We start from the raw sequence: 23,151 nt of genomic DNA, 5'->3' as shown, positions 1-23,151 counted from the left end.
TGTCCTGTTTGTGATGTCATATGCTGTCTTTGGATGATTGTTATGCGCAATTTTGCATAACTAGCTAAAATCCTGCAATCAACTTCGTTTTTATGAAATACACATTTAGGCTTAAGGGCCGCGAGCCCTCGAAATGATGGCAAAGGGACCGTTTTGAAAAAAATATGAAAAAGTTTGGGAACCACTGCATTACACAATTATCATTTATAAGTTAGATTATGAAAATTTTTTCTGAATTTCTGAAATAATATTTATAAATTGCCACTGGAGACAAAAAATGTTGAGCGTACTCTCGCAAAACCCTTAAACCAAAATGCTTCTGAGTTTTCCAATCCTCGCTGTAATCTCTGAAAAGCACGCCTTTGTTGCCTGTAACCGCGTTGAAAATTGGAACGTATGGTCTGCCAGCAAATCGAGCATTGTTCTTTACCAGGGCCTAAAAAACCCATAACACAAATTAGAAAATGCACTATTTATTTTTTTTATTTAATTTCGACCAAGATTTAGTTTGTATGAAAATATACTTCTCTGATGATTATACACGCCCATATTTGGCTCGTTTTTCTGTATTTACAGTTTGTGGATTGTACTGTTTCCAAGACAAACTCAATTGTAACTTATTTATTAATTGGAATCCAAATAAACGTTCATGATGACAATTTAGAAAAACAAATAGGTGCAATATTTTATAGTATTTGCCGAAAAGCAATAGCTAATGAGTCGGATGTTAAAGATGTTAACCATCGGTAACGCACCTGGTTCAAAACTTTCCAATTGGTTAAAATTACAACGTCCTCGCTTCCAAACCTCACCGACAGTACTGGACCGTACTTCTCCTGAGCCCACTGTGTAATTGTACGAGCCGGAAAAGTCCCCAAAAATGGGAGTACCCCAAACAATGGAATTCCCCTGGGTCCTGGCGGAAACTTAGGATGGGGTTTACGCCACCACCATTGAAACAGAAGCAAACAACATGCGATGATCACTGCTACACCGCTAACAAAGTAATCCAAGACATTCATTTTGTTGCTCAAATAAAAAGTTTACCTCTAAAATTTCATAAAATAACATCTTTAAGTTAAAATTTTTGACCATAAAAACACAAAATGTAACAAAGAAGATGATTGTTAAAACACCTTGAGTGCATCTATTTTCTGTACAAACAGATTATGAAATTTTTAGCCTTACCGAAACGTGTTTTTTCGTTCGTCAAATCGAGGCACTTGGCAAATGAATCCAAGTTTAACACAAGCCTGTTCATTTATACCAACATACGACTGGCAGTGTGACACAATTTAGACTTTGTGCCTACGGCAGCAAACACTTACGACTTAGCAGGCACTTACGCCACCCTAACCCTTTTCGCTCTTGCCGACTGTTTGATATGTTTATTGCAACGCGTATGTCAACAAGCAATTGACGACATTGCTTTACCAGCAGTCTAGACTCCAGAGCTAGGGTCAGCAAACTTTTTCACTGCGGGCCGGATGAGTTTAATATTGATCGCACGGGCCGCATAGTTACATGCCCTAACTTGTTCGCGAGGCGATTGTTTACCCACAAATTACACTTCTTGTCTGTGACGTAACAAACTGGATTTGGATCAATCCAGGGCGTAGTAATCCTATGAAACCAGGAAATATAAATTCTACATTTCGCAGGAAAACTTGCGTAAGGAGTAGATTAGTCTCTGAATGTTACAAAGTTATCAACATGGTTTAGCGAGCCTAAAAATGTGGTAGCGAGCCTGCTGAAATGATCTCCGGGCTGTTGTTTGGTAACCCCTGATCTAAAGCGTCTGTTTTTAAATATATATCTATCGGTTCAACTTGTTGCTCTAATTTGTACCAAAATCATTTGCTACTGCGGACTTTTAACTTTAATCAACTTTACGGTTTGCTTAAATTTTTTTTTTTAGTCAAGTTTGTCATAAAGTTTGACCACCTTATGTCATTTAATTTGAACGCACATTGTATGGTAACAATGTTCACTTGCAACAAACTTACCTCAAATCCGGATTTAACTGTATTGTTCAATGTTGAAGCAAATTTGCAACGTGTTTAAACTGGAAACACGATTGGTAAACAATTTTTCATGTAAGCAGCATATTTTACTTGTCACTTGAAACTCTTTCCGTCAGCGAAAACCCGCGGGGAAAAACATGCGGCTTTTTTTCAGCAGCTTGTGCGTCACGACCAAAACAAATGCTTCTTTTCGCATCAGACTTGTCAATTTGACAATTGCACAGAATCTAACAAAACTAATTCTTCCCCATAACAATAGAATACTTAGCGATACACGACAAATATTTCATAATCATAGAATTAAGATCTCTATTCCGGGGAAATTTAACAGTAAGTGGTAGTTTTAATAATTTGGGAAATAAATTCTAAAACCAAAAATAGTTGGTAAGAGAATTTACTGGGCAAAAGAAACTTTGGATAAGGTTGCACTTTAAACGTTGGTACGGCGTTAACGAGAACAGAACCGAAATCTTTGCCGTAAAATTTAAGCTGTAACATATGGTACAAAAGTTTAGTTGACTTTGGTTCCTGATAATATAAATAAAAGTACAGTACTGTGTATAGCTCGTTTGTGCTTGAAAGTGTGTCATGAACTCATAATGAAACAAAAAAGCAAAACACTGCAAACAAACAGTTGCGCTGTAAAAAAAACGCATTCCCCACAAAATGTCCTTTATTAAATGTTTCAGTATAGTTTTTAAATAATCTTACGCAAAAATTGTGGCCTGACCCTAAACCCTAAACAAAAGACTATTGTAGAAAAACCTAAAACCAGTATGTCAAAGACGCTCTTTCAATACAATGTCAAAAGGAAGCGGTGAAAACGCAATCATAGTCGTGCCTTCATCTAGTGACGGCAATTGGTCACTTGACGGCATTATTTTAAAATTCTGCAAGATTCTTACAAAAATTGAAAATACTTCCATTTTTCCAAGATTTGCGCCTAAACAAAAGCGAGGCCCCATCGAAAATGGTATCACTTTTTCTGAAGGTACAAAATTTCCCTCTTCATCAATGTGTCGATATGGGTCAAATTTAAAGGGATCTTTCCATATTTGTGGGTCGAAATGAGCCGCCCAAAAGTTTGCAGTAACCTGTTTATAAAATTATAGAACACTTGAATAAGTAACAGCAAATGATACTTATTTGTGTTTAGCCAAACTAACATATGTTTCACATTTAATACTGGGATATAGTCGCGTAAATGACAGTAAAAATACGTTTTTCCCAACAGGATACAGTTTGAGTTGAACAAACTATCCAGGCCAAAAAGTGACGGGTTAAACTATGTGTGTTTTTTTTCAACAATACGAAGCAATCTTCTTACGTAACTTCAGTCGACTTGGTGATACCAATTTAATTGAATATCATCTTACCCTGGTGCCTTTGGGTATGTTATAACCGTATAGTTGAGTATCCTCGGTTGTCATGTGAGGTATGTTGAGGGTAACAACAGGGCGATACCTGTATACTTCTTGCAAGAAAGCAAACATCATCGGCATATCTTTCTTTAATGCCATAGAAGGTTTTCCTAAAGGTCCTGACAGATAAAACGACATCGAACATAAAACACATGTCAAGTTGGAATTAAACACCCTGTATGTAAACAAAACACGCAGTACGGTATATGCCAAAACATTCAGAGGCCAGTTTATTCTGGCCAGAGTGTTGATTGTAGTCCTGTCTTGGTTTCTTGTGTTGCCCTCAATAAGATCTATGCATCAGTGAGTTTTAAGCGATTTCCCTACCTAAACGTGCATTTTTGTTTCGAAACTGCATTCGGATATTGATAGCGATGTTATTTAGGCTCAGTATATGTTTATAGATTTAACATCGAATCTGCTTACTAAGGGTATATTTCGATATTATATGTAACACGAGTTTTGTCCTACAAAACGGACCTATTTTCCACTTGAGGTGCAAAAAAGTACAGAGAAACATATATTCGTTGTCACACAGCTACGTCTGAGCGTGTTGCAACTAAGTAAACTTTGCAAGAAACTTTGTGCTTTTAGTAGTACGGTTAGTAAACTACGCTGAAGAGCATAAATTGGAGCGTGTATTCACTCAGAACTCAGCCCCAAATATTTTCTTAACCACTTACCCAGGACTCGTAAAATTTCTTCGACAAGGATATCTTGAAATTGTGTATAATGCAGCAGACACAAAATCGACCACCTCACCATGGTAACAATAGTCTCAACGCCGCCTCCAAAGAGATCGCGAACGCAAAGAAACAATTCACCGTCCTTAAACATATTTTTATCTATTTATAGGCGGCAATTGAGTTTTACAGAAAGGTGCGGTGGTGCGGTGACATAAAACAGTTAGCGTGTTTAAAGGACTTTTCGCACTGTAAATTTCGAATTCTTTCCCTCTATTTGTTTCTCTTTTGCTTGTTCAAGTAGAAACGCATCGATAAAGTCTCGAAGATCACTTGGGTCAAAAGTGTTTCTGTGTTCGTTGACTTCCTTCTTAAATTGATCTAAGAATACCAAGTACATGTAAAATGTTTACTTTCTAAAGCTTTAATGATTTAAAGTTTGCAAAATAAAGTCGATTCGCCAAATAAACAGGGCAGAACAAATGTGCTAAAGAATACAAGCTTTCAATTAGGTTTAAACAATTTTCCACTCAAAAACAGTTGCCAAAAATGGCGTTGCATTAAAAGAGTGTTTAATAGTAAAAATAACGGTCCAAGTAGAAGTAAAAAAGCGACATGCTTTATATTTCAAACGTTTCGGCAAATGCTCATGTCATCATCATTGATAAAGTTATTTTCACCATTAAACCTATGAACAGATCCGTTTAAGTGTTCCAAAATGGTGTTGTTTTACAACTATTATGAAAAATGCAAAAAAGGGTATGTTTATTCAGATAAAGTAGTACGACATACAAAAATAACAACTCACTTATAAGTTCGTTCTGGTAAAGCAAAAACCGCTCACGAGCGCCACGGAAGGGCGGGATGTATTTTAGAGAGTCGAACAAAGTCAGCATTGCAATGTAAAGCGAATCATCGGTGTTTGTAAATCTAGAAATGTGTTTACTTTGCATAGAATTATTTGGTTTGTTAGGAAACCTTTTACACTACACTGCCATTAAGTTAAAAACGACAAGACTTTTCTTCAACCAATTTAGCTATCGAAAAAATAGGGGTAACTTTATTGTGTTGTAGATATGGCCAATAAAATAACTAAATGCCACACATTATTTTTATCAACACAACTTAGGTTTTACCTAATGTACGATAATGGTGAAAAAAGACAAATGGTTTCTAGTGATGCCGCTATACCTCAAACATAGCAGCGTGTTGCCAACTATAGCCTTTGAAAAATATCAGCCTAGGGCACAGCGCGTTAAAACGGCATAGAACAGATTTTAAGAGCTTGCTCAACGATTTCACTTAACAAAGCATCAAACAATCCACGTACGACTTATGAACAAGCCATATGCAGCGACGAAATCGGTGATCATCGGTGTTACATCTCCTTCCACAGGTCAGATTAAAAATCACGTTCGCTGTCACGATACTTAGATCTGTCTGGTATATATAAAGTATATGTACATGACTTAGGATTATAATCCAAACCCAGTGTATAAAATTCTAGGACACAAACAGAATCAACCGTTGTACACAGTATTTTCACAGAATATAGATTTCATCAAGTGTTTATGGCATCCTCAGTTTCTGACAGCGAATACAACATTGTTATTAAAGCTTAGGATTATTAACGTTTTTGCAGAGAAATTGCTTACTTAAAATCATGTGACAAGCACTTATGATTATTAATTTTTGTTACAACTGTTTTAGCGTTGGCTTTGTTAATTTAGGTTTCAGGTGGCTTTTATGGAAGCCTTTTAAAGCAATCTTTCACAGAAATCAATCTACCGTAATGTCAACTCGCTGTCCTATCTTTTGGCGGAATCTGTTAATGAGGCAATCGATCTCATCGTTGCAAACGTCTTCCATTCCCCTTTTTCCATATCCGAATCTGATAATAAAGAATAATACATCTAAAAGGCCTGCAGAGTTTTACTATTTGACTGGTTTATACCAAGCCATAACACCAACATATCAACCATATCAGTTAAAAATCGAAAACATAGACGAACACTGATTGCATGGTCAACGCAAAAGAACATCTGGGCGTTAAAACCTTCTGTTGAAACAAAGTCAGTCGATTCTAGTTCAAAGACATCAATTTGATGTCAATCAATGAAAACTTACTGTTTTAACTTTTGTACGACAAAAAGTCGCAATGCTTTGTGAAAGCCTTCATGGTCCACCATAATAATACCCTGATTCTGTGATATATCTTGCAAAATGTTAATCTGTGGACGTCCAGAGAATGCATTTGCTTGCTTGACAAAAGCCTGCATTTAAACAAACCGTCGTTGTCAATTAATTTAATTAACTTATTTTTTTAGATGTTACTGAAGCTATATTATACTTAACAGATTGTTTAACACAAAATTGTAATTGGACGCGAAAGTGTGGCCCGAACCCTAAAGTAGCTCAAGCCCAATCCCGGGCCGAACGCCCTATTTTAGAAAACAAACCACAGTCTGTTTATTCAAGATTTACCTTAACCTTTATCCCGAACACGAACACGACTTGAAGAGCCCAGCCAGACTTACAATTATGTTTTAATATACAACAGGCTTATTTTGTACAAACCTGTTGAATAGCTTCGTAGCTGTTAAGAAACAGAACATCGTTGAATCCCAGTCTTACAGACATCACAGGGCCATAGGTATCCAAACTCCATTGGCGTATTTTTCTCTCAGGGTAATTCCCGGCAAACGGTAGCACCCCTAACACGGGAATTCCCCGGGGTCCTAGTGGAAAGTTGGGGCAAGGCTTTCGGTGCCAACGTTGAAATAATAGCGCGAAAAGTGCAAAGCATATACCCCAGAATACGTAGTCGAGCGTGCATAAAGTGTTAAAGGCGAGAAACATATTTTTTTTCAAAAATCATTTGGTTTAGATTAAACACTTGTCTGAAACTAGCAAATCAATTTTACCCAGGATGCCTTCACAAAAAATGCCTAGTAGCGCATTAAAACGACTTGCTGACAGGCAAATGTACATTTTTGTATAGCTATGCTGGTAATAATTTTAACACTGGCTACAGGATATGAAAGAGAAAAAAATATGACACCGCATTTATACTGCAGCCATGCTATACAGTGCTATTGTGTTGCTATGTACAGTTTTAAACAGCTCCAAACAGGCTACATGCTCATTATGCAAAAACAATATGCCTGTTTACACATATTACAGAATACTGCTCGAAACTATAGAATACTGGTCGCCATTTATTGCACATTGTTTCTCATAAACCCGAATCTTGCAGATATAACATTAAATTGTTTCAACAACATTATCTGAAAGTAAACTGTGGCCTCCTAAGCAGTACAACAAACCAGCAACCGTCTTCCAATACTAAACCCTGACGAGTGGGCAATAATAGTAATTTGAAACCGTTGAACTATTTGAAACAAGTTTGCCTTGGGCACGACAAGCTGTCAGCACGCATACCATTTTGAAAGAAGGGATTTATCCGCGTGCTGAGCTTCTGATGTTGACTCAATTTTCCAGAACTGGGCAGTGCGGTATTTTACTTTGAAGTATACAGTCTGAATGGTTAAGTTAACAGAGTGAGAATGTGTGTGATAAAATGCACATTAACTTGCCAAGCTTGTTCACTACAGTTTCCGCAGCTGTTTCCGGCATTACATTTTTCTTACATGAACGTGTAGGCTACAATGGGGGATGAATTTGGCCCTGATCATATGTTTAGTTGAAGACAGTGCTATAAACGTAATGGCAGATTAGAGACTTTTTGCTTCAAATGATACGCTAAACCACACTAATGTCCGCATAAACGCAGGGGTATACTAGTCGTAAACACCTGCTTATTTTTGTCACTAATACTTTTGCATGTTGGCATAAAATTCTTAGTCTCTGCGCAACCCAAACTCACTCGTATCTGTTAAACCCAAACGTTGGGACGACAACCATTTAAAGCGCACTTTTTCATTGTGCAAAAGCTGTCTACCCTCGTGCTTTGTCAGAGAATGATGTTTCCGCTTGACTGGTGACGTCAGACGACCTGAAGTGGATAGGTTAGCAATGGTAAACTTACGAAATCTAATTGAGGAAAAGTTGGTTTATTTTCGTAGTTTGCGAATAGTGGGTTAATAGGCCGACATTTGTACGCTTTTTACACTTTTAAAGGCGGTGTTAAAGCGACTATAGTTATCAAGCTTGTTGGGCAGCTACATACAAAGCAAAGTGTGTGATAAATACGAAGACGCTATTGCATAGAAAAAGTGATCATTGCATAGATACGAAGCAAATAAACGTTCATAATATCATCGTAATGTATACACGACAAATTAAAAGGACCCGACAGCTCTACAACGCAATAAAGAACAATACATTCGCAGACAGGAAGCCCAGGAAATGAAAACATTTACTGTGCACCGAAATGTATGATGAGGAAAACGTTTTATTTTTATAAATTGCCGAATTGCTTGATGGAAACATTAAGTCAATAAAGTTAATGCTGTCATTGCAAACTACTTTGCATATTTGTTTCAAAAACGTAGCAAATTGACTATATTAGGGCTACCATTCGAAAATGGGCATACCAAAAACAGTTAGAAAAACGTTTATCTAGTGGTGTAGGCAATAACGTATAGGTTTACTACACTTCGTTGCCTTTTGCTCCAGCATAAAAGCCGAACCCACAGGCAATTAAACCACTCAGTGCAGCTCCCCAACACAAGTAAAAACTGTAGCCAAAGTAATATAGTCCACCGTTGGGCACAGTTTGGTCAATTGTTCCAACCAGGTAAACAATGCCAGCCGCTATAGCAAAGGTGGCTAAAACGAAATACATACGGTTAATTAACTTATGAGGTTCCATGGCTTTTGGTTTGTCCATGTTTGGTATGATAATACTTCAAACTTCAACATAAGCAATCCGTTTTACGAAACAAGTATAGCAAAGAAGTGATGTATATAATCCACTAGGCTGGGATAAGCCATGAACTTATGTCGATATAGCCCTTTACCAGTTAATAGTTTTAATTTATTAGAATCGCGATAAAAAACTCCTTTATTTAAAAAGTAAGTTGTTAATAAAACATAAGATTTCTATTTTAAATTGTTTTGGCCCAGTATTGTTTTTGTCGTATTGTTTGCTCACCCGAGAAAAGGTACAGTGTCGCTGCAGTGAGTCCCTGCTGCCTCAAGTATCGGTTAACGTAGACTGCAAAGAATATAAGCGCCGCGAGAGCAAAAGTAGCACTTATAATGCAAAGCACCGCTGTCACTAAGCTGATCACTTCGTTGCCTGAAAATAAAATGTTTTCTTTACACAGAAGAAAAGTTAATGTCGCAATGAATTGATGTTATTCGGGGCACTATACACACACTGTCTATAAGTCGAACAACGAATATATCATTAATGATTACATGAACAGTGGTGGGATTCAAAATTTTTGTCAGTCGGTTCTATCACAAAAGTCATATTTTTCAGCCGGTTCTGTTACAAAAAGTCCATTGACAGTAACCAGTAATGCTAACCGGTTCGCTGATCTCATAAACTTTCTTGAGACGATTCTATAGAACCGGTGCGAACCGACTGAATCCCACCACTGGGTATGAGCATAGCCTAAACGGCTAAACTATAAAGCATGTCGCCCATTATGTCATTTGGGCCGTTACATTCTTTTTTTTCGCACATTCTGAGACTTTGGTGCTTAAGGTCTGAGCAAGGTTAACCTCCAAACTTACCAAAGACTCCTGTGCATCCTGCAAGTCCACCTGCCGTAGTGATACAGTTAATAAAGATTCCAGTTCCGTTACTCAGCCAAGCTGGAGTTGCAGCCGAAACAATTATGAGAATAAGACTGATCAGACCAAACGTTATGGTCATAATAATGTCAAACATCTTGGTGATTTTGACTATGCCTCCCCTTTTAAGATATTTACGGTCTTTTTTAATAAAAACCTACTAATCTGAAGAAAAATGGAATCACTTGTACTTTCAAAAACTAAAGGAAAAGCTGTATTACAAATGCAGATATTAAAAGTGCTTATTCGTTATGTATCCGAAAAGAACTTGATGTTTATAATTTAAACAAACCTCTTCTAAATGATGAGAATATATACCATTTCGCCCACAGTAACATATCTGCATTATCTATCTCAAAAAGTAGTGTATTCTAAACCATGATTTGAAAAAAACGTACACTGCGTTATATTTTCTGCGTTCTGAATAAGGGCGGGTCTCTCAAATAAATTACCGACTAACAGGTCACGTGGTCTAACCAGGAAACGCATGGTATCCTGTCGGAAAACATTAATGCTTCGTTTTTGCGAAAAAGGGATTCTAATACGCAATGTGTTTGTAGCTGCAAACATGTTAACTGTATTAAAAACATATTGTTAAATAAAGTAAACTCAAAAAATGTTACTACACATGTAACAAAGAATTCGTTTATTTTTACAAGCGCTTTGCATTGAAACATATTGCAACAGGAAACGTGTAATATGTACAAACGCTGAAACAGTGTTAATTTATTGATTTACGTTTATTCAAGTACAGAAACACTTGTACATAATTCAGTAGTGTGTTAATGACCTATTACTTATGTAAAAACCTGTGGTACATCATCAATCTTGTATTAAGAAGCATGTTAGTCGGTTTCGGGCTAAAATGTGAAGATTTGCTTCGGGCCTGACTTAAGTGTAACAGAGTTGTAAGTCGAGCCGGGTTGGGCCTTAGGTTATTTTAATAAGTTTACGAGCTAAGCTGCTAGTTAATAGGCATAAACCAATCCCCAACAACCCTCGTCCATGGCCATTATCTATTGTGTTTGTTGCTTTGTCTTTCCGAAGTATACGCCTACAAATTAAACTTTCGGGTCTAAACTGGCTTCTTAAAAACGATTGGGGTTCGGGCGTGTTTCGGGCTTGCACTTTCGGGTTGAGGCCGGGTTCGTACTCCAATTTTAGGCCCGTTTACAACTATCAACAAATTGGGTCCGACATGTTTTGCAATTGCCAACCTTTTGTTTTCAAACAAATGGTGTTCGAGCCGGGTTTTGGGCTTGTACTTTCGGGTTCGGCTCCTAATACAACTCAGTCTCTAAATATGTAAGCCTTATTAATGCACATTAGTTTGGTTTGTATATATGGCAATATTTTTTATTTTTCATTCGCAAGGTCCGCAATGTTTTAACTTTTGTTTACTTTGCTCTATTTTTGCGTCTAGTAAGACTAAATACAACTCCAAACTGTCAGATGAAACACGAAATAAATGAACGCAGTAGGAACATTGGTAGGTTAGTCGAAGACATCACTAAAATACAAAAATCTCCAAAAGCATCCACTTCAATTGCCAAGGGTGGGCATTTCTCCTCTGTAAAGTGCAAAGCCAGAAAACTTGTTATTTTCCAAAAAGTTGCAACATCTCATAATTTAATCCAGTGGCTCTCAAACAGTGTGTCTTTTTTGGTAGGTAGCCAGTTGCACACTAACGTAATAATACAATACGACACTTAAATTTCATTGCTTATTTTTCACATTCATATCAATGGTGCTCTCTGCGTTTTTATTTATGTCATGCATGAACCCTTGAGAAAAAGTTTGGAAAACAGTGTTTAAAGTGCATGGGGTTTGTTAAGCTATTTATGTGTTAGAACTCATAAATTTCGTAAAGCAAATCATAAACATGAATATAGCTTACATATATAGGGTTTCTGTAAGTTGTTAGGCTAAATTGTTTTATAAATACAACCGAAATCGGTGAAATATAATTATAACCGGCTATGCATAAGAAACTTGAATTTTTGTTTACCTTTCGACGTCCGCATCTCCTGGTTTGTTTTTTGGTAAAAACTGTGAAAGTCTCCAAATCCTTAAAATCAATCTGAATTACAAAATATAACATCCCACTACTTGACTCTACAGGACAAGTGTTATATACAACATCCAACACACAACATAAAACTATTTGGAGACAATTAAGGCTACATCCATGCTTTGGTTAAAATTCGTCAGCTTTTATACTGGAGTGCGAAACAGAAATGGGTAAACTAATAAGTATTGCAGAAACAAACGGGGTGAAAACAGACAAGTTCTCTTGATTTTCTACTATGTGATGCCACGTGCTACCAGGGAGTTATGATCTATGTGCATTTGTGATCAATTTTTTTTAATGATGTCATGAACATAGCGTTTTCTTATAATTCCATTTAACACAGTGCAAATAGTGTTTGGTAATAAGCTATAGGTGAGCACAAAATTGTGTTATTGTTATGAATTTTCTTAAAATGGTGCCATGAACAAAAACAAGTGCACTTTGTTAGCATTCCTTTTAACACAGTGCAAATAGTGTTTAATTAGTCAGGAAGTATAGATGAGTACAAAACATTGGCCACTCAGATGTAATGTTTTTTTAACATTTTTTTTAAAAGCATTACAGAAAAAATAAAATCCAAATTTAGTTTTAACTCCCCCAAAAAATTAAAAGCACCACTGCAACAGCCTTTCCGAAAGGTAGTTATAAAGTACATTACGCTAGACGTTTTCCTAATGGTAGCGAGTTACATTTTTTTTTTCAAAATTTATGATTATTTTAACCCAAAACTGCAAACAGTAAGTTAACAAAAGATCAACACGCCTACACATTTGTGCTAAGCATTACTACGTTTCTTGGATTCGGACAGAAAACGAATTTCTACAGAAACTATTAGTACTTACTTTGGAAGTCGTATTTTCTCCTTTCTATTAAAATGAATGACAAATTAGAGCCAACATTTAGGTACGCATTATGCTGGCAAACGCAAATATCAGTGAAGTAAAAATTAAAACTTATAAGTTACATTGATTACATGTTATCTTTTAATGCTTTTCTGTTGTTTTTTAATTTTAATATTTGTAAGTAAAGTGCAGCATTCGTCAAAATGTTTGTAAACGTGGTATTCATCCTACAAGTTGTTTAAGCCAGAGGTCAGAGTTTGAGATGTTTTGTGGTAAATTTTATCAAGTTAAAATAATTTTCAGTCTAGACAAGATCAATTTAAATATTTTTGTTTTCAAAACTGCCTGTAAGAAATAAACGAAAAAAATGTTGAGAACCTTTGCTTTATGACCTATAGAAAGATGACTAGAAATATAATAAAAATATATTTTACTTTGCTTTACTGTACTTACGGTGGTTTGCAAGGATGTTTTGAGTTTGCCAAGGCATCTTTGTAGATGTTGGAATTGACAAATCGTTTGTAGGAATCTTTCTTCATCAGTTTGTAAATGTGTTCGAGTGCCATGTCAAACGTGTATCGCGTTTTATTCTTCTTCATTTCTTGTTTGACTTGGTTCATGGTCTGTGTGTCGATGTTGATGGGCGTTGCCGCATTGGGAGAAATAAATTCACTGCATCAATGGAAGAAGTTTAAATACGTTCATTGTTAAAGCCCTTGGATGCATTATTTGTATCAACAAAGGTTTAGCTCTTCCAGCGGTCTTTATTATAATATGCCGACGTGTCAATGTCTTGTCTGACAGCACAGCTTATTCATAATTTGTTTCTTTCAGGAAAACATATTAGGCAATTTACAATATGGCATTACAGAAGAGATAGTCATAACTCTTAAGCAATAAAGTAAGGACCTAAGAAAAACCCAAACAATGAAAGTTTGTGTCATTTCAAAAAGATTCAAACAAACTATTTTAAAGTGGTTAAAAAACAATTCGTATTAGACCAATCCAAATAGACCAAACCATAATTTAATGAACGGTAAACTCGATACATAGTCCGCCAACTTCTTTTTACGGGATTCGAATCCTGGACGCTTCTGGAGAATAATCCCAATCAAGGTTTTTTTAAATTTCACCCTGACGAAGACGACCTGTATAGGACGTCGAAACGTCGGAATAAAAATACTTGCAAGAAGAACTCTATAAACTTGATATTATGCCTGGCAGCAATAGCTTATACAAGGTTTTTTTAGGTCTATGTATGGATCAGGCGCGCCAGAACATTCGGCCAATTTGCGGAAATCGTACTAGGAAAATATTTTATCTGATCAATCCATTTTGTTTTGTTTACCTGAAAATATTCTTGATGAGTTCCTCGACTTCACTTTGTGGTGCGCTTCTTAAATAAACGCAATCCAAATAAAAAGAAAGATTTTCTTCACTGAACTCCTTTTTCAAATGTTCAGTGAAGTAATTTAAACCAAGTTCATCCTTAAGTAGAATATCGAAGTTGCGGGCCCAACTCTTGCATTGTGTGATATAAGGACCCGACTCTCTGCAAAAACAATGCTTAAATGTTTGACAACACAAAGTGTACAATAAAATAACCCCAGAAATTAAAACCGGCCAAGTCGCTTGACAAAATAGTACTGATGTCGTAGTACAGGGTTTTAGTTTATTTAAACAAAGACCACTTGTTAACAAATATAATTTTTTGTTTAATTTTTTTTTGTATCGCTTAATTAACTTACAATATTAAATATTTACTCGTTTTTGCTCAGTAAAACTTTTGTGATGCGAGGTGTTTAGTATAGTTAAAAATGTGTTTTAAAAATTGAGTTTTTAGTATATCATCCACACATCCATTACAAATATTTTATTTCGTTCTACAGTAGAGCTATTTTAGTTCTTAAATGCCGATCAACATCTGATTAAAGCAGGCTTTTTATGGGTTGTACTTTTCCTCTTTATATAACACAAGGCTAATATCGACCACATTACCACACTTCACGCACCAGTCGCAGAATATTTAAGCATAAAAATACATTACATTTTCCAGGACGTTTATTTTGTCTCGCTGAGGTAGCTTATGTTTGGCAAACCCTAAGCACATGTTTTACGGCTTTGTCAGGTTACCATGGATCAAAAGCATGTAGGCAACTTACTCTGTCGGTACAATAGGCCATGCACCCTGCACGGTATCAGACTTCCATGGATTGTAGTACATCGGATCATCAATCGTAAAAGGGTCAAAAATATACCACTCTGTACACACTGTGTATATTCTGTGTAAAAAAATAAAATTTTAATGTACCAACATTGTCAGCATGCCACCATCAAAATATTTCTTTTCTCGTTAATTAATATTAGGCTAATGTACTAGGCCAATTATTATTAATGCAGTTGTGGTTTTAACATTATATTTCCCTTAAACGATTAGCATAGGTGTGCAGACGAATGTCAGTGCGAATAAATACTCACTAATAGAAAATTAATTCCTATTTTGAGGAAAAAAGTTATTTTTGCTTATTATTATTGTTAAATATTTTAAGAACCCATTATGACGATAAAATATTAAATTGAAAAATGCTGTTTTTTTTGGTTATTTGTCAACAAAAGTTACTCGTCTTAAAACAGGCTTCCCGCCTTACCTTGTACAGCTTGATTTGAGTATTCTAGAAGGGGATGCGCCCAGAGTTTTTTTCTTCTCTTTTTTACTGACAACTTAAAAATAGTACGAAAGTGTTGTAAAATAACATTAAAGGTTTGAGGAAACGTTCTCATCCCAAGATACGGCCGGTTCTAACTAAACTGGATGAAATTGGCCATAAAAAATGTATGCGATGTCCCTTCTTGACTCTACATAATCTAATGTTGCGTAATTATTAATCCAACTCGACGTGATTGTATTTCGAAAGAGTGAAGTGAATTGTTGCCCAAAAAAAATTAATTTTGTAGACTTTACCTAGATAATTTGATCATAATTTTTGGCTTAAACAATTCAATAGCGTTTGTTGCAATTATATTATCGATTAAAAAAGCCGATCATAATGTTCTCGTGTCAGTTTACAATTTCCAGTCCCAAACAACACCTGTGGGCTTTGGATTTTCTGACGGTAAATTTCTGTTAAGTCCCCGTAGACAGGAATTCCAGCTTTCGGTGTTAAGGCCTCCAGCTGAGCGTTTGTGACATTGCGGTCTGTTAATCTTCCAAAATGCATATTCTTGCCACCTTTTGATGTATTGGTCAGTGATGCAGCATTGTTGCAATAAACTAGCAAAAATACAAACAGATGTTTGCATGGCTCTTTTGGATTTCAGCAGTATGGAAAAGAGGAAATACTACGTGTTAGTTTTCTATGACAAAATTTCTTTGAAATTTTCACATAGTAGTTTTATCCTCAAACAGTTGTAGGTTCGAATCCTGCCTCTATTTTTCCTATTTAAGGGATGATTTTGGCGCAATACAGTGAAATGTAATAAAGCAAAAGACCAAAAAAACTTAACCAAACTTTATCAAAAAGGTTGTAAATGTAAAAATCCTTTTAGAGAAATGAAATTGCTCTTAGCTTAACTGATTTCAAACTTAAATGTTCCATAACTAAAAATTTAACGGGAAACGGTAAAATCGCAGGTTTGCTGAATTTGTAGTTAGTTGAAAGCCACATTTGTATTTAAATTAATAAAAAAGCGTTGGTCAAACGTGACCTACTTTTCTTTGACGGCTGTTGCTCTATTGCTGAATCCCCACTGATGACTCAGCATCTTTTCCAGGTGAGCTAAGCATTTCTTTACACAAAAAAGCTTGAGTTAAGTCATTTTGATTTGAAGACAAACTTTAAAACATGTATTTCAACATGTGAAGTACACATATGGATCACGAACTTACAGTTTCGTATTCATCCAACGGAGCAAAATCTGGATTCATTTCTCTCGAAAGGAGATAACAGGCTACAAATACAAAATGCTAATTGGCAATTTGTTTAAAGCATTTCAATTTGCCTTACCGTGGTCATTTTCTGTGGCAGCCAAATTTTCTGAAGGCCAATGGTAGGGTGTCTGTGCAAAATGAAAGTAATAGTTATTTTGTAATAGACCTATGCGGATCATCTGTCCGAGTTGAAGTTATTGACCTAAATCAAGCTTTTGCAGAATACGACTTGAGTCAATTCAATAACTTTAATGTGGCAAGTGTGAATCAAAGAGAAAATTTGTTTAACAAATTAACGTTTGGAGCCATAAAAGTGAGTGATATTGCTAATCAAGTAGCCGAATAAGCTTCGTGCTCAAAGAAACGTAAGTGGCATTAGAATCCACAACCAAACACAAAGTGAATGCGGTGGAGCTAGTAACGTTAAAACTAACAGCAGAAAAGGTTTGCTAAATGCCGATAGATAGCGTAAAGAGTGCAGTTATTTAAATTAACAGTTAGACTGATTAGGAAAAAAAATATATAAAGAACTGGGTTTTTAGGTTAACTTTATTGGTAAGTATTATTATGAAACCTTAGACCAGTTCTTAACCGGTGGGAAAAATTGAATGTTTTTAGAGGGAAATTATGTGAGTCAGAAGTCACCCAACTCGGGCCCGTGGGTTGAAATTAACCGTTGAAAGTTAATTTATAATACAATATTTTCCGCAACAACATGTAAGATTAACTTCACCTAGTTTTACAAGGCGCATAAAATCCAAAAAATCGTTTGTTACGTCACAGACATTACTAAAAGTATCAATGACTTTGTTATTGTTCGCGAATAAATGCATTTGATCTGTTGATTGTGATGCAATAAATGACTAATGCAAGCACATGAGATTTTTCAAAATTCCACCTGATTTTACTTTCTCACGAAATCACTATTCAAACTAAATAAGATTGCAGTATCCCTTTAAGGTCCTGACCAAATCGCTTCACAAAATTATTTCGATTAAAGAATATTTTTTTGTTAATGTTGGGCACAAAACATCATTATAAAAATAACAGAGGGGGAAATTCGAACTTGGTGATTTACTTAAGTGGGAAACCACACCAAAAAGGTTAAGAACCACTGCCTTAGACAAACCCTAACAACCCTAACCGTCAGCATTTTTTTTTTTTTTTCACGGGGATTTTTTACACAAACTGCATTTAAAATATTTGCATGCGCCACCTACCGGAAATAAGCAAACCTGGCTACCGTGAGTTCTAAGGTTAGTAGCTCTACCGGTGAATGCGCATACTGCCAACATTTGCCAATGTGAAAACCATGCCTTTAACTGGATTCAGTTTTTCAAACTGTTTTAAAGTTATGGGGCCGTATTGTCGTTTTTTGTGCTAAATAAAAGCATTATTACCTGGTATCGGTAAAAGACATTATCATCTTGAACCCCAACACTTAGTTCGCTCGCATTCCACTCTGTCGTGCATGGAAAAATAAACCCCATTCTGCACATCATGGTTGCCAGGTGACAGGCCTCTAGTAAAAACAAATACTTGTGATTAATCACCACAAAAAAATCGATATATTCAACCAATGTAATGGTCTTTTCAATGAGCCTGGATCTCTCTTGTGGGTTTCTTTTCAATGAGATGGATCTCTCTTGTGGGTTTCTAGTGTAACCAAAATGAATAAAATTTACTGATTTATTGATCTTTGCACAGAACAAGCTGCTTATAATTCGTTTTTGTGACTATTAATACATTTAGATAGTGCGTAAACGTATATAAATTTATTTAACAAAAGAGCTTTACTCTTGGCGATAGGTACTGTTCAAGTTACCTTGATGCGTACAACGATTGATTTCGTACATTTGTTTCAACTATAGTAACAGATACACGCACTTATGCACTAACAAGTCGAAACATAGTTGGAAGTCTGAAATTGTTTTTTAACAGTTTTTTAAACGATTAGGCTAAAAATGTGATTACCAACGTGAAATTACCATACATGTGGTCAAGTGAGTCGGGCCCTAATCCAGTGGTTCTCAAACCAAAGTTTGTTCATAACGCTTCTTTTTCCACTATCTCGAGGACTCGCGGTCTATACAGCTTTATGTATATTTTCGCCAACTTAAAATTCTAGTTAACAAACAATAGCCAATGATGCTTATAAAAGCGAATAACATTTGTTTTCGCAAAACAAATAAAACACAACGACAAATTTAGTGGAAACAATAGCCAATTTTCTTACATTCCACAGAATAGAGTTTTTAAAAAATCAGGATTGTGCGCGAACAATTCTATTTATGTTAATTTCGTGTGATTAGATAAACAGCATTGTTCAGTAAAGAACGTTAATCTTAAGTTCTACTTTGAATTATTTTTTTTCATAGCACAATCTCACAGCAAATAACTTGAAAATTCTTCAAGCTCTTAGCGGTCCCCGCGAAATTGCTTTCCGGGCCGCGGACAACGGTTTGAGAACCGCTGCGGCCTAAACAAACCTGTTTCATTTGGACTGAACCAGGCCCGACTTGCAACTCCGCAAACACCCAAGCAAATATAAACAACCAAAAACTTTTACGGGAAGCATGCCTTGTTACGTACCTCCATATGACGTTATGTCAAGGGTGGTCGTGAGCCATTGGATAAGTGTAGAAGCCATAAAAGCGTCGGGAACACCGGTTTTTGCACAAGGTGCGTTCATTCCACAGGTTGCCTGGCAACTGGATGTGTCACAAATTCCCTTAAAACTCTGAATAACGGTTGGAAGTCCCGTACTTGCGTGCTGCATTTCAACTATTAAGGCCGTAAGCTGTAGAATAGAAAAGAACTAAAACTGATTTGAGTTGAGTTAAAATTTCTATATAACTTAGCAGTTAGTTAGTAGCAAAGCTATAGAATTTCTCGTAATCACAATAGTGGTAAAATGTCAGTTTTAAAGCAAAATATTATTTCTCAGTGTAGCAAAAGTGTTGCAAATTAAATTGTAGGTTTTCCATTATCAAACCATTATACTTACGAGAAACTAGCAAGTTTTTTTATATGTGCCTTTTTGGTAAGAAACTAACATTTTTTACCAAATAGGAAAACACTTTCATTCAGAACCCTTTGAATTCTCTTGTCAAAAATATACTTTTGTAAGTATTTTTGTAAATTTAGTACGACTTTATCGGCTCTCTTTGTTTAAAACTAGTAGCCCATATGTTGTAAAGGAATAGTTTCTCAAAGCACACGATCCTACATAAAATATTTAAACGACGTACTGTAAAAATAAAACATTATATTATATTAGTTGTGCAGGCATTATAAGGCGGGTGTGCTAGTATAAAACCGATACAGGTTCAATGGCGCACCAGGGCACCAGGGCACAACGCCCTACAGCTAGAAACCTACCGTCATTCATCATTATGGTAATCAGAAGGAGAAACAACATTTTACACAAATTACCATTTAACTGTACACCTTGTGCAACCGGTTTTAATTGGATTGCAGTAGATTAAATGGTTGTTAATTCTAGATACAGGCAAGACAATTTAATTACCCTAGTAAGGACGCTTTGCCGCGGCGGAAACTGCAAACCTTGATCAGCTTGTTTGTTTTTTCCTGTTGTGTTGTCTTCTTCCTGCATAAAATTAGCAAGAATGTCGGTGAAAATATCGATTGCAATAAACTCGTTAATTTATCCTAACCAGGTTACAGTAATGAAAACCTATTATAAGAATTTTTGCAATTATGGTTGGGGGTTCTCAAGATCGGAAATCACTCGCTACAGCGAAAAAAGTGAATACATTTGGTTATAACGAGTCGCAGTACATTTATTGCAACTCCGTTTAAATGGATTCAAAAAGTTTTCCTTTGTGATAGTTTGAACATTAGTTTAGACCAGTGTTTCCCAACCTATGGGTCGCGACCCAAAGTTGGGTCGCCTGACAATTCTGTTGGGTCGCCTGTTTTTGTGGGAATAAAAGCATCTACTCCTTGACTTCGTTTCGTAGCGTTATTTTATTATTTCCCAAGGCTATAAATTGTTGCCCAATAATAATTTCATGACAATTTGGCATGGTAGTGGTTAATTCTGATTGTGACGTCATAATATTTGTGTGAGATCACTGTTAAGCGTTGTCTGGCTGATAATGCTTTGAACCAGCTCTAAGTCGGTTAAAAATAAACGAATATTATTTGATTTTTCAAATTGGCGCAGTAATTTTCGAAAAGCTTTCCTGATTTACAAACAAAAATCAACCCAAAATAGTATGAATGTATGTTTATGGGTCGCGAGAATCCACAAAACTAAATTTTGGGAAGTATTTGGGTCGCGACAAAAAAAGGTTGGGAACCACCGGTTTAGACCGACCTGTCGGTTTCTTATGGTTTGAGTTGAGTTGAGATCATTTCGCTTAACAAGATTCAGATAGCGACATATGTACACTATATAACAAGGCCTTAATAATAGTGAAGGGCACAATATAAGTTCATGCTTAACCTGCTACAGCTTTACCATGCCATTAAGCGATTGTGACAATTGGACCAACCATATGCGACAAAGGGGTAGCTGTAGACACGAAACCGCATATGCGCAAAAAGGTGGTCGACCATCAACTCAGTAATCTGTAACCGTTTTTTTATTATTATTGATTGCACTGTTTACCTGGTCAAGAGCTTGTACGTTGAGCAACACTCCATCGTTGTGGTCACTACTTATAATCATGGTGCCATCATCGAACAAAGGCGAAATCAAGGCCCCCTCAAGAGCTCTTTTCCAGGTTGATCGAGCCCATTGAGAGCCCCTTCTTGGATTATTTGTAGTCATTATGTTAATGTGGTGGTGCCAAATTTTCGACAAATTTTATCAACTATCTATTGTCACCAAGTATTCATCTGTACAAGATAAATGAAGTAAATGACTTTAAAATTTGGAAACAGCACATCAACAAAATTAACTAAAGTTAGTGTTTCCTTTGAATGCCAGTCAATTTTTAGATATAAGTTATGAATATATTAGTTTTTTTCTGCACATGTCTAAACGCATAGTATCCATCATCACTGCAACTTAAAGGGTCATTTTCATTACTTTGAAATCACAGGTAATCATACTTTAGCCTGGTTACCTGACATTATACAAGTTTATTTGGCGGTCGCCCTCGACAATGCCTGAATTCGTACAATAAAACGCATGAAACGCTATGTTAAATATTTTAAAACCTTGTGCTCGCAAAAAAACATCTGACTGTTATGCGCTTTATATCATTACGCATTTCAAGCCTTATTTATTTCACCCTAATTAAAGTTTGTCTTTTGCGAGACCTTACGTTCAGGTCTGTAAATTATGCAACATTTACTTAACTTTCTTGCTCTAATCTACACTATAGACAAATTTGTTAATATTTTTATACGTTCTATTCGTATTTTCAACAAGCAAACTTGGCAGCACATTGAGTTACATAACTGATCAGTAGACCCTGAATTAATTGCATGATTGAAAAATAGCTTGTATTAAATTATTTATTCACTTTCAATTAAAGCCTTGTCCTTCCTTTCACTGCCTCTATAACCCAACCTTGATTGCCACTGAGGCATATAATTGATTGTACACCAATATTTTACATCCATTAATTTATGCTTTAAAATGCCCATTTTTGTCGTATCATATTCTTCAGTGTGTTTAAACTTCAAATAAAAATCAAGTTTCAATTAGCTTAAAAATAATACAAACTGGCAATTTGTCACTACGTTTGAATTGAACTTAAACTCCTACATCACCTGTTTTTTTTACATTCACTGCTTGTCTACCTATGAAGGTTTCTTGAACTAACTAACAATACCGAATAGCATTGAAGACATTAACAAACAGGTTATAAAATTCTGTTGCATATGCATGAAATTCCAAAATCATAAGATTAACAGATTCGATTTAAAATGTAAGATACCTTACTTTTTACATTTCGTGTTGTCTGATCTAAAGAACTAATTAAACAGCGTTAAACTTCTGCAAAATTTAAACCTTTTGCGATAGGTGTTTGTCTACACCTCTACGAAGTGTAGGCCTACCCACACTGCGTCGAAACTCTACAACATTTCATGGAAGGAAAAGCAATACATTTTAAGTCCGACAGGACAATCGATTTAGGAAATTTGCATCGCCTTACCTTCGCTGCATTAGTGATTGCGGCTGAAGAACCTTGTATTTTCCTTTAATCGGATGTCCCATAAATTTGTGCTGACTAATCCAAACCTAATCTCAAAATATTCAATCGGCAGTCATTCGTTTTCTACTTAGCTCGTGGTATAAAATCAATAGCTAGTAGAAATGAAAGATTGTCGAATTGCTGCCATTCTTAAACATTCTCTCCAGAGTGTGCTTTTGCCCGGTTATTGCAGTTCCCTAAAAAGATTTCAACAGTAAGTTTAGATACAAACATTTAGTTGTT

General features: G+C 35.9%; 4 protein-coding genes across 6 annotated transcripts; all 4 read right to left on the bottom strand.

The window, feature by feature from the left end:
* Positions 1 to 211: 211 nt before the first annotated feature.
* On the bottom strand, positions 212 to 1,041 carry LOC145219833 (cytochrome P450 2W1-like). Its single transcript, XM_080087140.1, has 2 exons — positions 756 to 1,041; positions 212 to 436 (listed from the first exon to the last, which is right to left on the bottom strand). Exons 1-2 carry the CDS (start codon positions 1,020 to 1,022, stop codon positions 212 to 214), a joined length of 492 nt encoding a protein of 163 aa, XP_079943266.1. The 5' UTR covers positions 1,023 to 1,041.
* A 1,047-nt stretch (positions 1,042 to 2,088) lies between these two features.
* Positions 2,089 to 7,064, bottom strand: LOC145218689 (cytochrome P450 2B1-like). The gene is made up of 9 exons (XM_080086099.1): positions 6,706 to 7,064; positions 6,256 to 6,401; positions 5,917 to 6,019; positions 5,459 to 5,568; positions 4,937 to 5,058; positions 4,379 to 4,509; positions 4,129 to 4,273; positions 3,401 to 3,564; positions 2,089 to 3,118 (listed from the first exon to the last, which is right to left on the bottom strand). Exons 1-9 carry the CDS (start codon positions 6,985 to 6,987, stop codon positions 2,804 to 2,806), a joined length of 1,518 nt encoding a protein of 505 aa, XP_079942225.1. The 5' UTR covers positions 6,988 to 7,064; the 3' UTR covers positions 2,089 to 2,803.
* A 1,121-nt stretch (positions 7,065 to 8,185) lies between these two features.
* On the bottom strand, positions 8,186 to 10,077 carry LOC145218673 (uncharacterized). Its single transcript, XM_080086079.1, has 3 exons — positions 9,835 to 10,077; positions 9,245 to 9,391; positions 8,186 to 8,919 (listed from the first exon to the last, which is right to left on the bottom strand). The coding sequence occupies exons 1-3, from the start codon at positions 9,989 to 9,991 to the stop codon at positions 8,741 to 8,743; spliced, it is 483 nt and encodes a 160-aa protein (XP_079942205.1). The 5' UTR covers positions 9,992 to 10,077; the 3' UTR covers positions 8,186 to 8,740.
* A 448-nt stretch (positions 10,078 to 10,525) lies between these two features.
* LOC145218688 (regulator of G-protein signaling 7-like) lies at positions 10,526 to 21,596 on the bottom strand. 3 transcript variants are annotated; one of them, XM_080086095.1, is made up of 15 exons: positions 21,372 to 21,596; positions 20,265 to 20,345; positions 19,328 to 19,535; positions 18,136 to 18,257; positions 16,812 to 16,863; positions 16,694 to 16,755; positions 16,517 to 16,593; positions 15,897 to 16,078; positions 15,456 to 15,528; positions 14,970 to 15,089; positions 14,156 to 14,359; positions 13,261 to 13,479; positions 12,808 to 12,831; positions 11,903 to 11,974; positions 10,526 to 11,464 (listed from the first exon to the last, which is right to left on the bottom strand). In XM_080086095.1, the coding sequence occupies exons 1-15, from the start codon at positions 21,531 to 21,533 to the stop codon at positions 11,437 to 11,439; spliced, it is 1,686 nt and encodes a 561-aa protein (XP_079942221.1). In that variant the 5' UTR covers positions 21,534 to 21,596; the 3' UTR covers positions 10,526 to 11,436. The 3 variants fall into 3 exon arrangements, with proteins under 3 accessions (XP_079942221.1, XP_079942222.1, XP_079942224.1); XM_080086096.1 differs by having other exon boundaries at positions 11,903 to 11,962; XM_080086098.1 differs by lacking the exon at positions 12,808 to 12,831.
* Between the last annotated feature and the right edge of the window lie 1,555 nt (positions 21,597 to 23,151).

This window comes from Phallusia mammillata, chromosome 3 (assembly GCF_965637545.1).
Source record: "Phallusia mammillata chromosome 3, kaPhaMamm4.hap1.1, whole genome shotgun sequence".
NCBI lineage: Eukaryota > Metazoa > Chordata > Ascidiacea > Phlebobranchia > Ascidiidae > Phallusia > Phallusia mammillata.
The sequence above is the reverse complement of the archived record's forward strand: the minus strand, read 5'-3'. Positions and strand labels throughout refer to the sequence as shown.

What these genes read in the sequence shown, in the direction of transcription:
- LOC145219833 (XM_080087140.1), bottom strand. Translation starts at nt 1,022, where the DNA reads ATGAATGTCTTGGATTACTTTGTTAGCGGTGTAGCAGTGATCATCGCA. An exon ending in ATTGGAAAGTTTTGAACCAG is followed by an intron (nt 437 to 755) that starts GTGCGTTACCGA and finishes TGGGTTTTTTAG; the next exon opens with GCCCTGGTAAAGAACAATGC.
- LOC145218689 (XM_080086099.1), bottom strand. Translation starts at nt 6,987, where the DNA reads ATGTTTCTCGCCTTTAACACTTTATGCACGCTCGACTACGTATTCTGG. An exon ending in GAAAGAATTCGAAATTTACA is followed by an intron (nt 4,274 to 4,378) that starts GTGCGAAAAGTC and finishes AATATGTTTAAG; the next exon opens with GACGGTGAATTGTTTCTTTG. An exon ending in ACATACCCAAAGGCACCAGG is followed by an intron (nt 3,119 to 3,400) that starts GTAAGATGATAT and finishes TTTTATAAACAG; the next exon opens with GTTACTGCAAACTTTTGGGC.
- LOC145218673 (XM_080086079.1), bottom strand. Translation starts at nt 9,991, where the DNA reads ATGTTTGACATTATTATGACCATAACGTTTGGTCTGATCAGTCTTATT. An exon ending in AGGATGCACAGGAGTCTTTG is followed by an intron (nt 9,392 to 9,834) that starts GTAAGTTTGGAG and finishes TTTTATTTTCAG; the next exon opens with GCAACGAAGTGATCAGCTTA. An exon ending in GACACTGTACCTTTTCTCGG is followed by an intron (nt 8,920 to 9,244) that starts GTGAGCAAACAA and finishes ATTTCGTTTTAG; the next exon opens with CCACCTTTGCTATAGCGGCT.
- LOC145218688 (XM_080086095.1), bottom strand. Translation starts at nt 21,533, where the DNA reads ATGACTACAAATAATCCAAGAAGGGGCTCTCAATGGGCTCGATCAACC. An exon ending in CTCAAATCAAGCTGTACAAG is followed by an intron (nt 15,090 to 15,455) that starts GTAAGGCGGGAA and finishes TTTTTTACACAG; the next exon opens with AATATACACAGTGTGTACAG. An exon ending in GGAGATGCGGACGTCGAAAG is followed by an intron (nt 11,465 to 11,902) that starts GTAAACAAAAAT and finishes TGCACTTTACAG; the next exon opens with AGGAGAAATGCCCACCCTTG.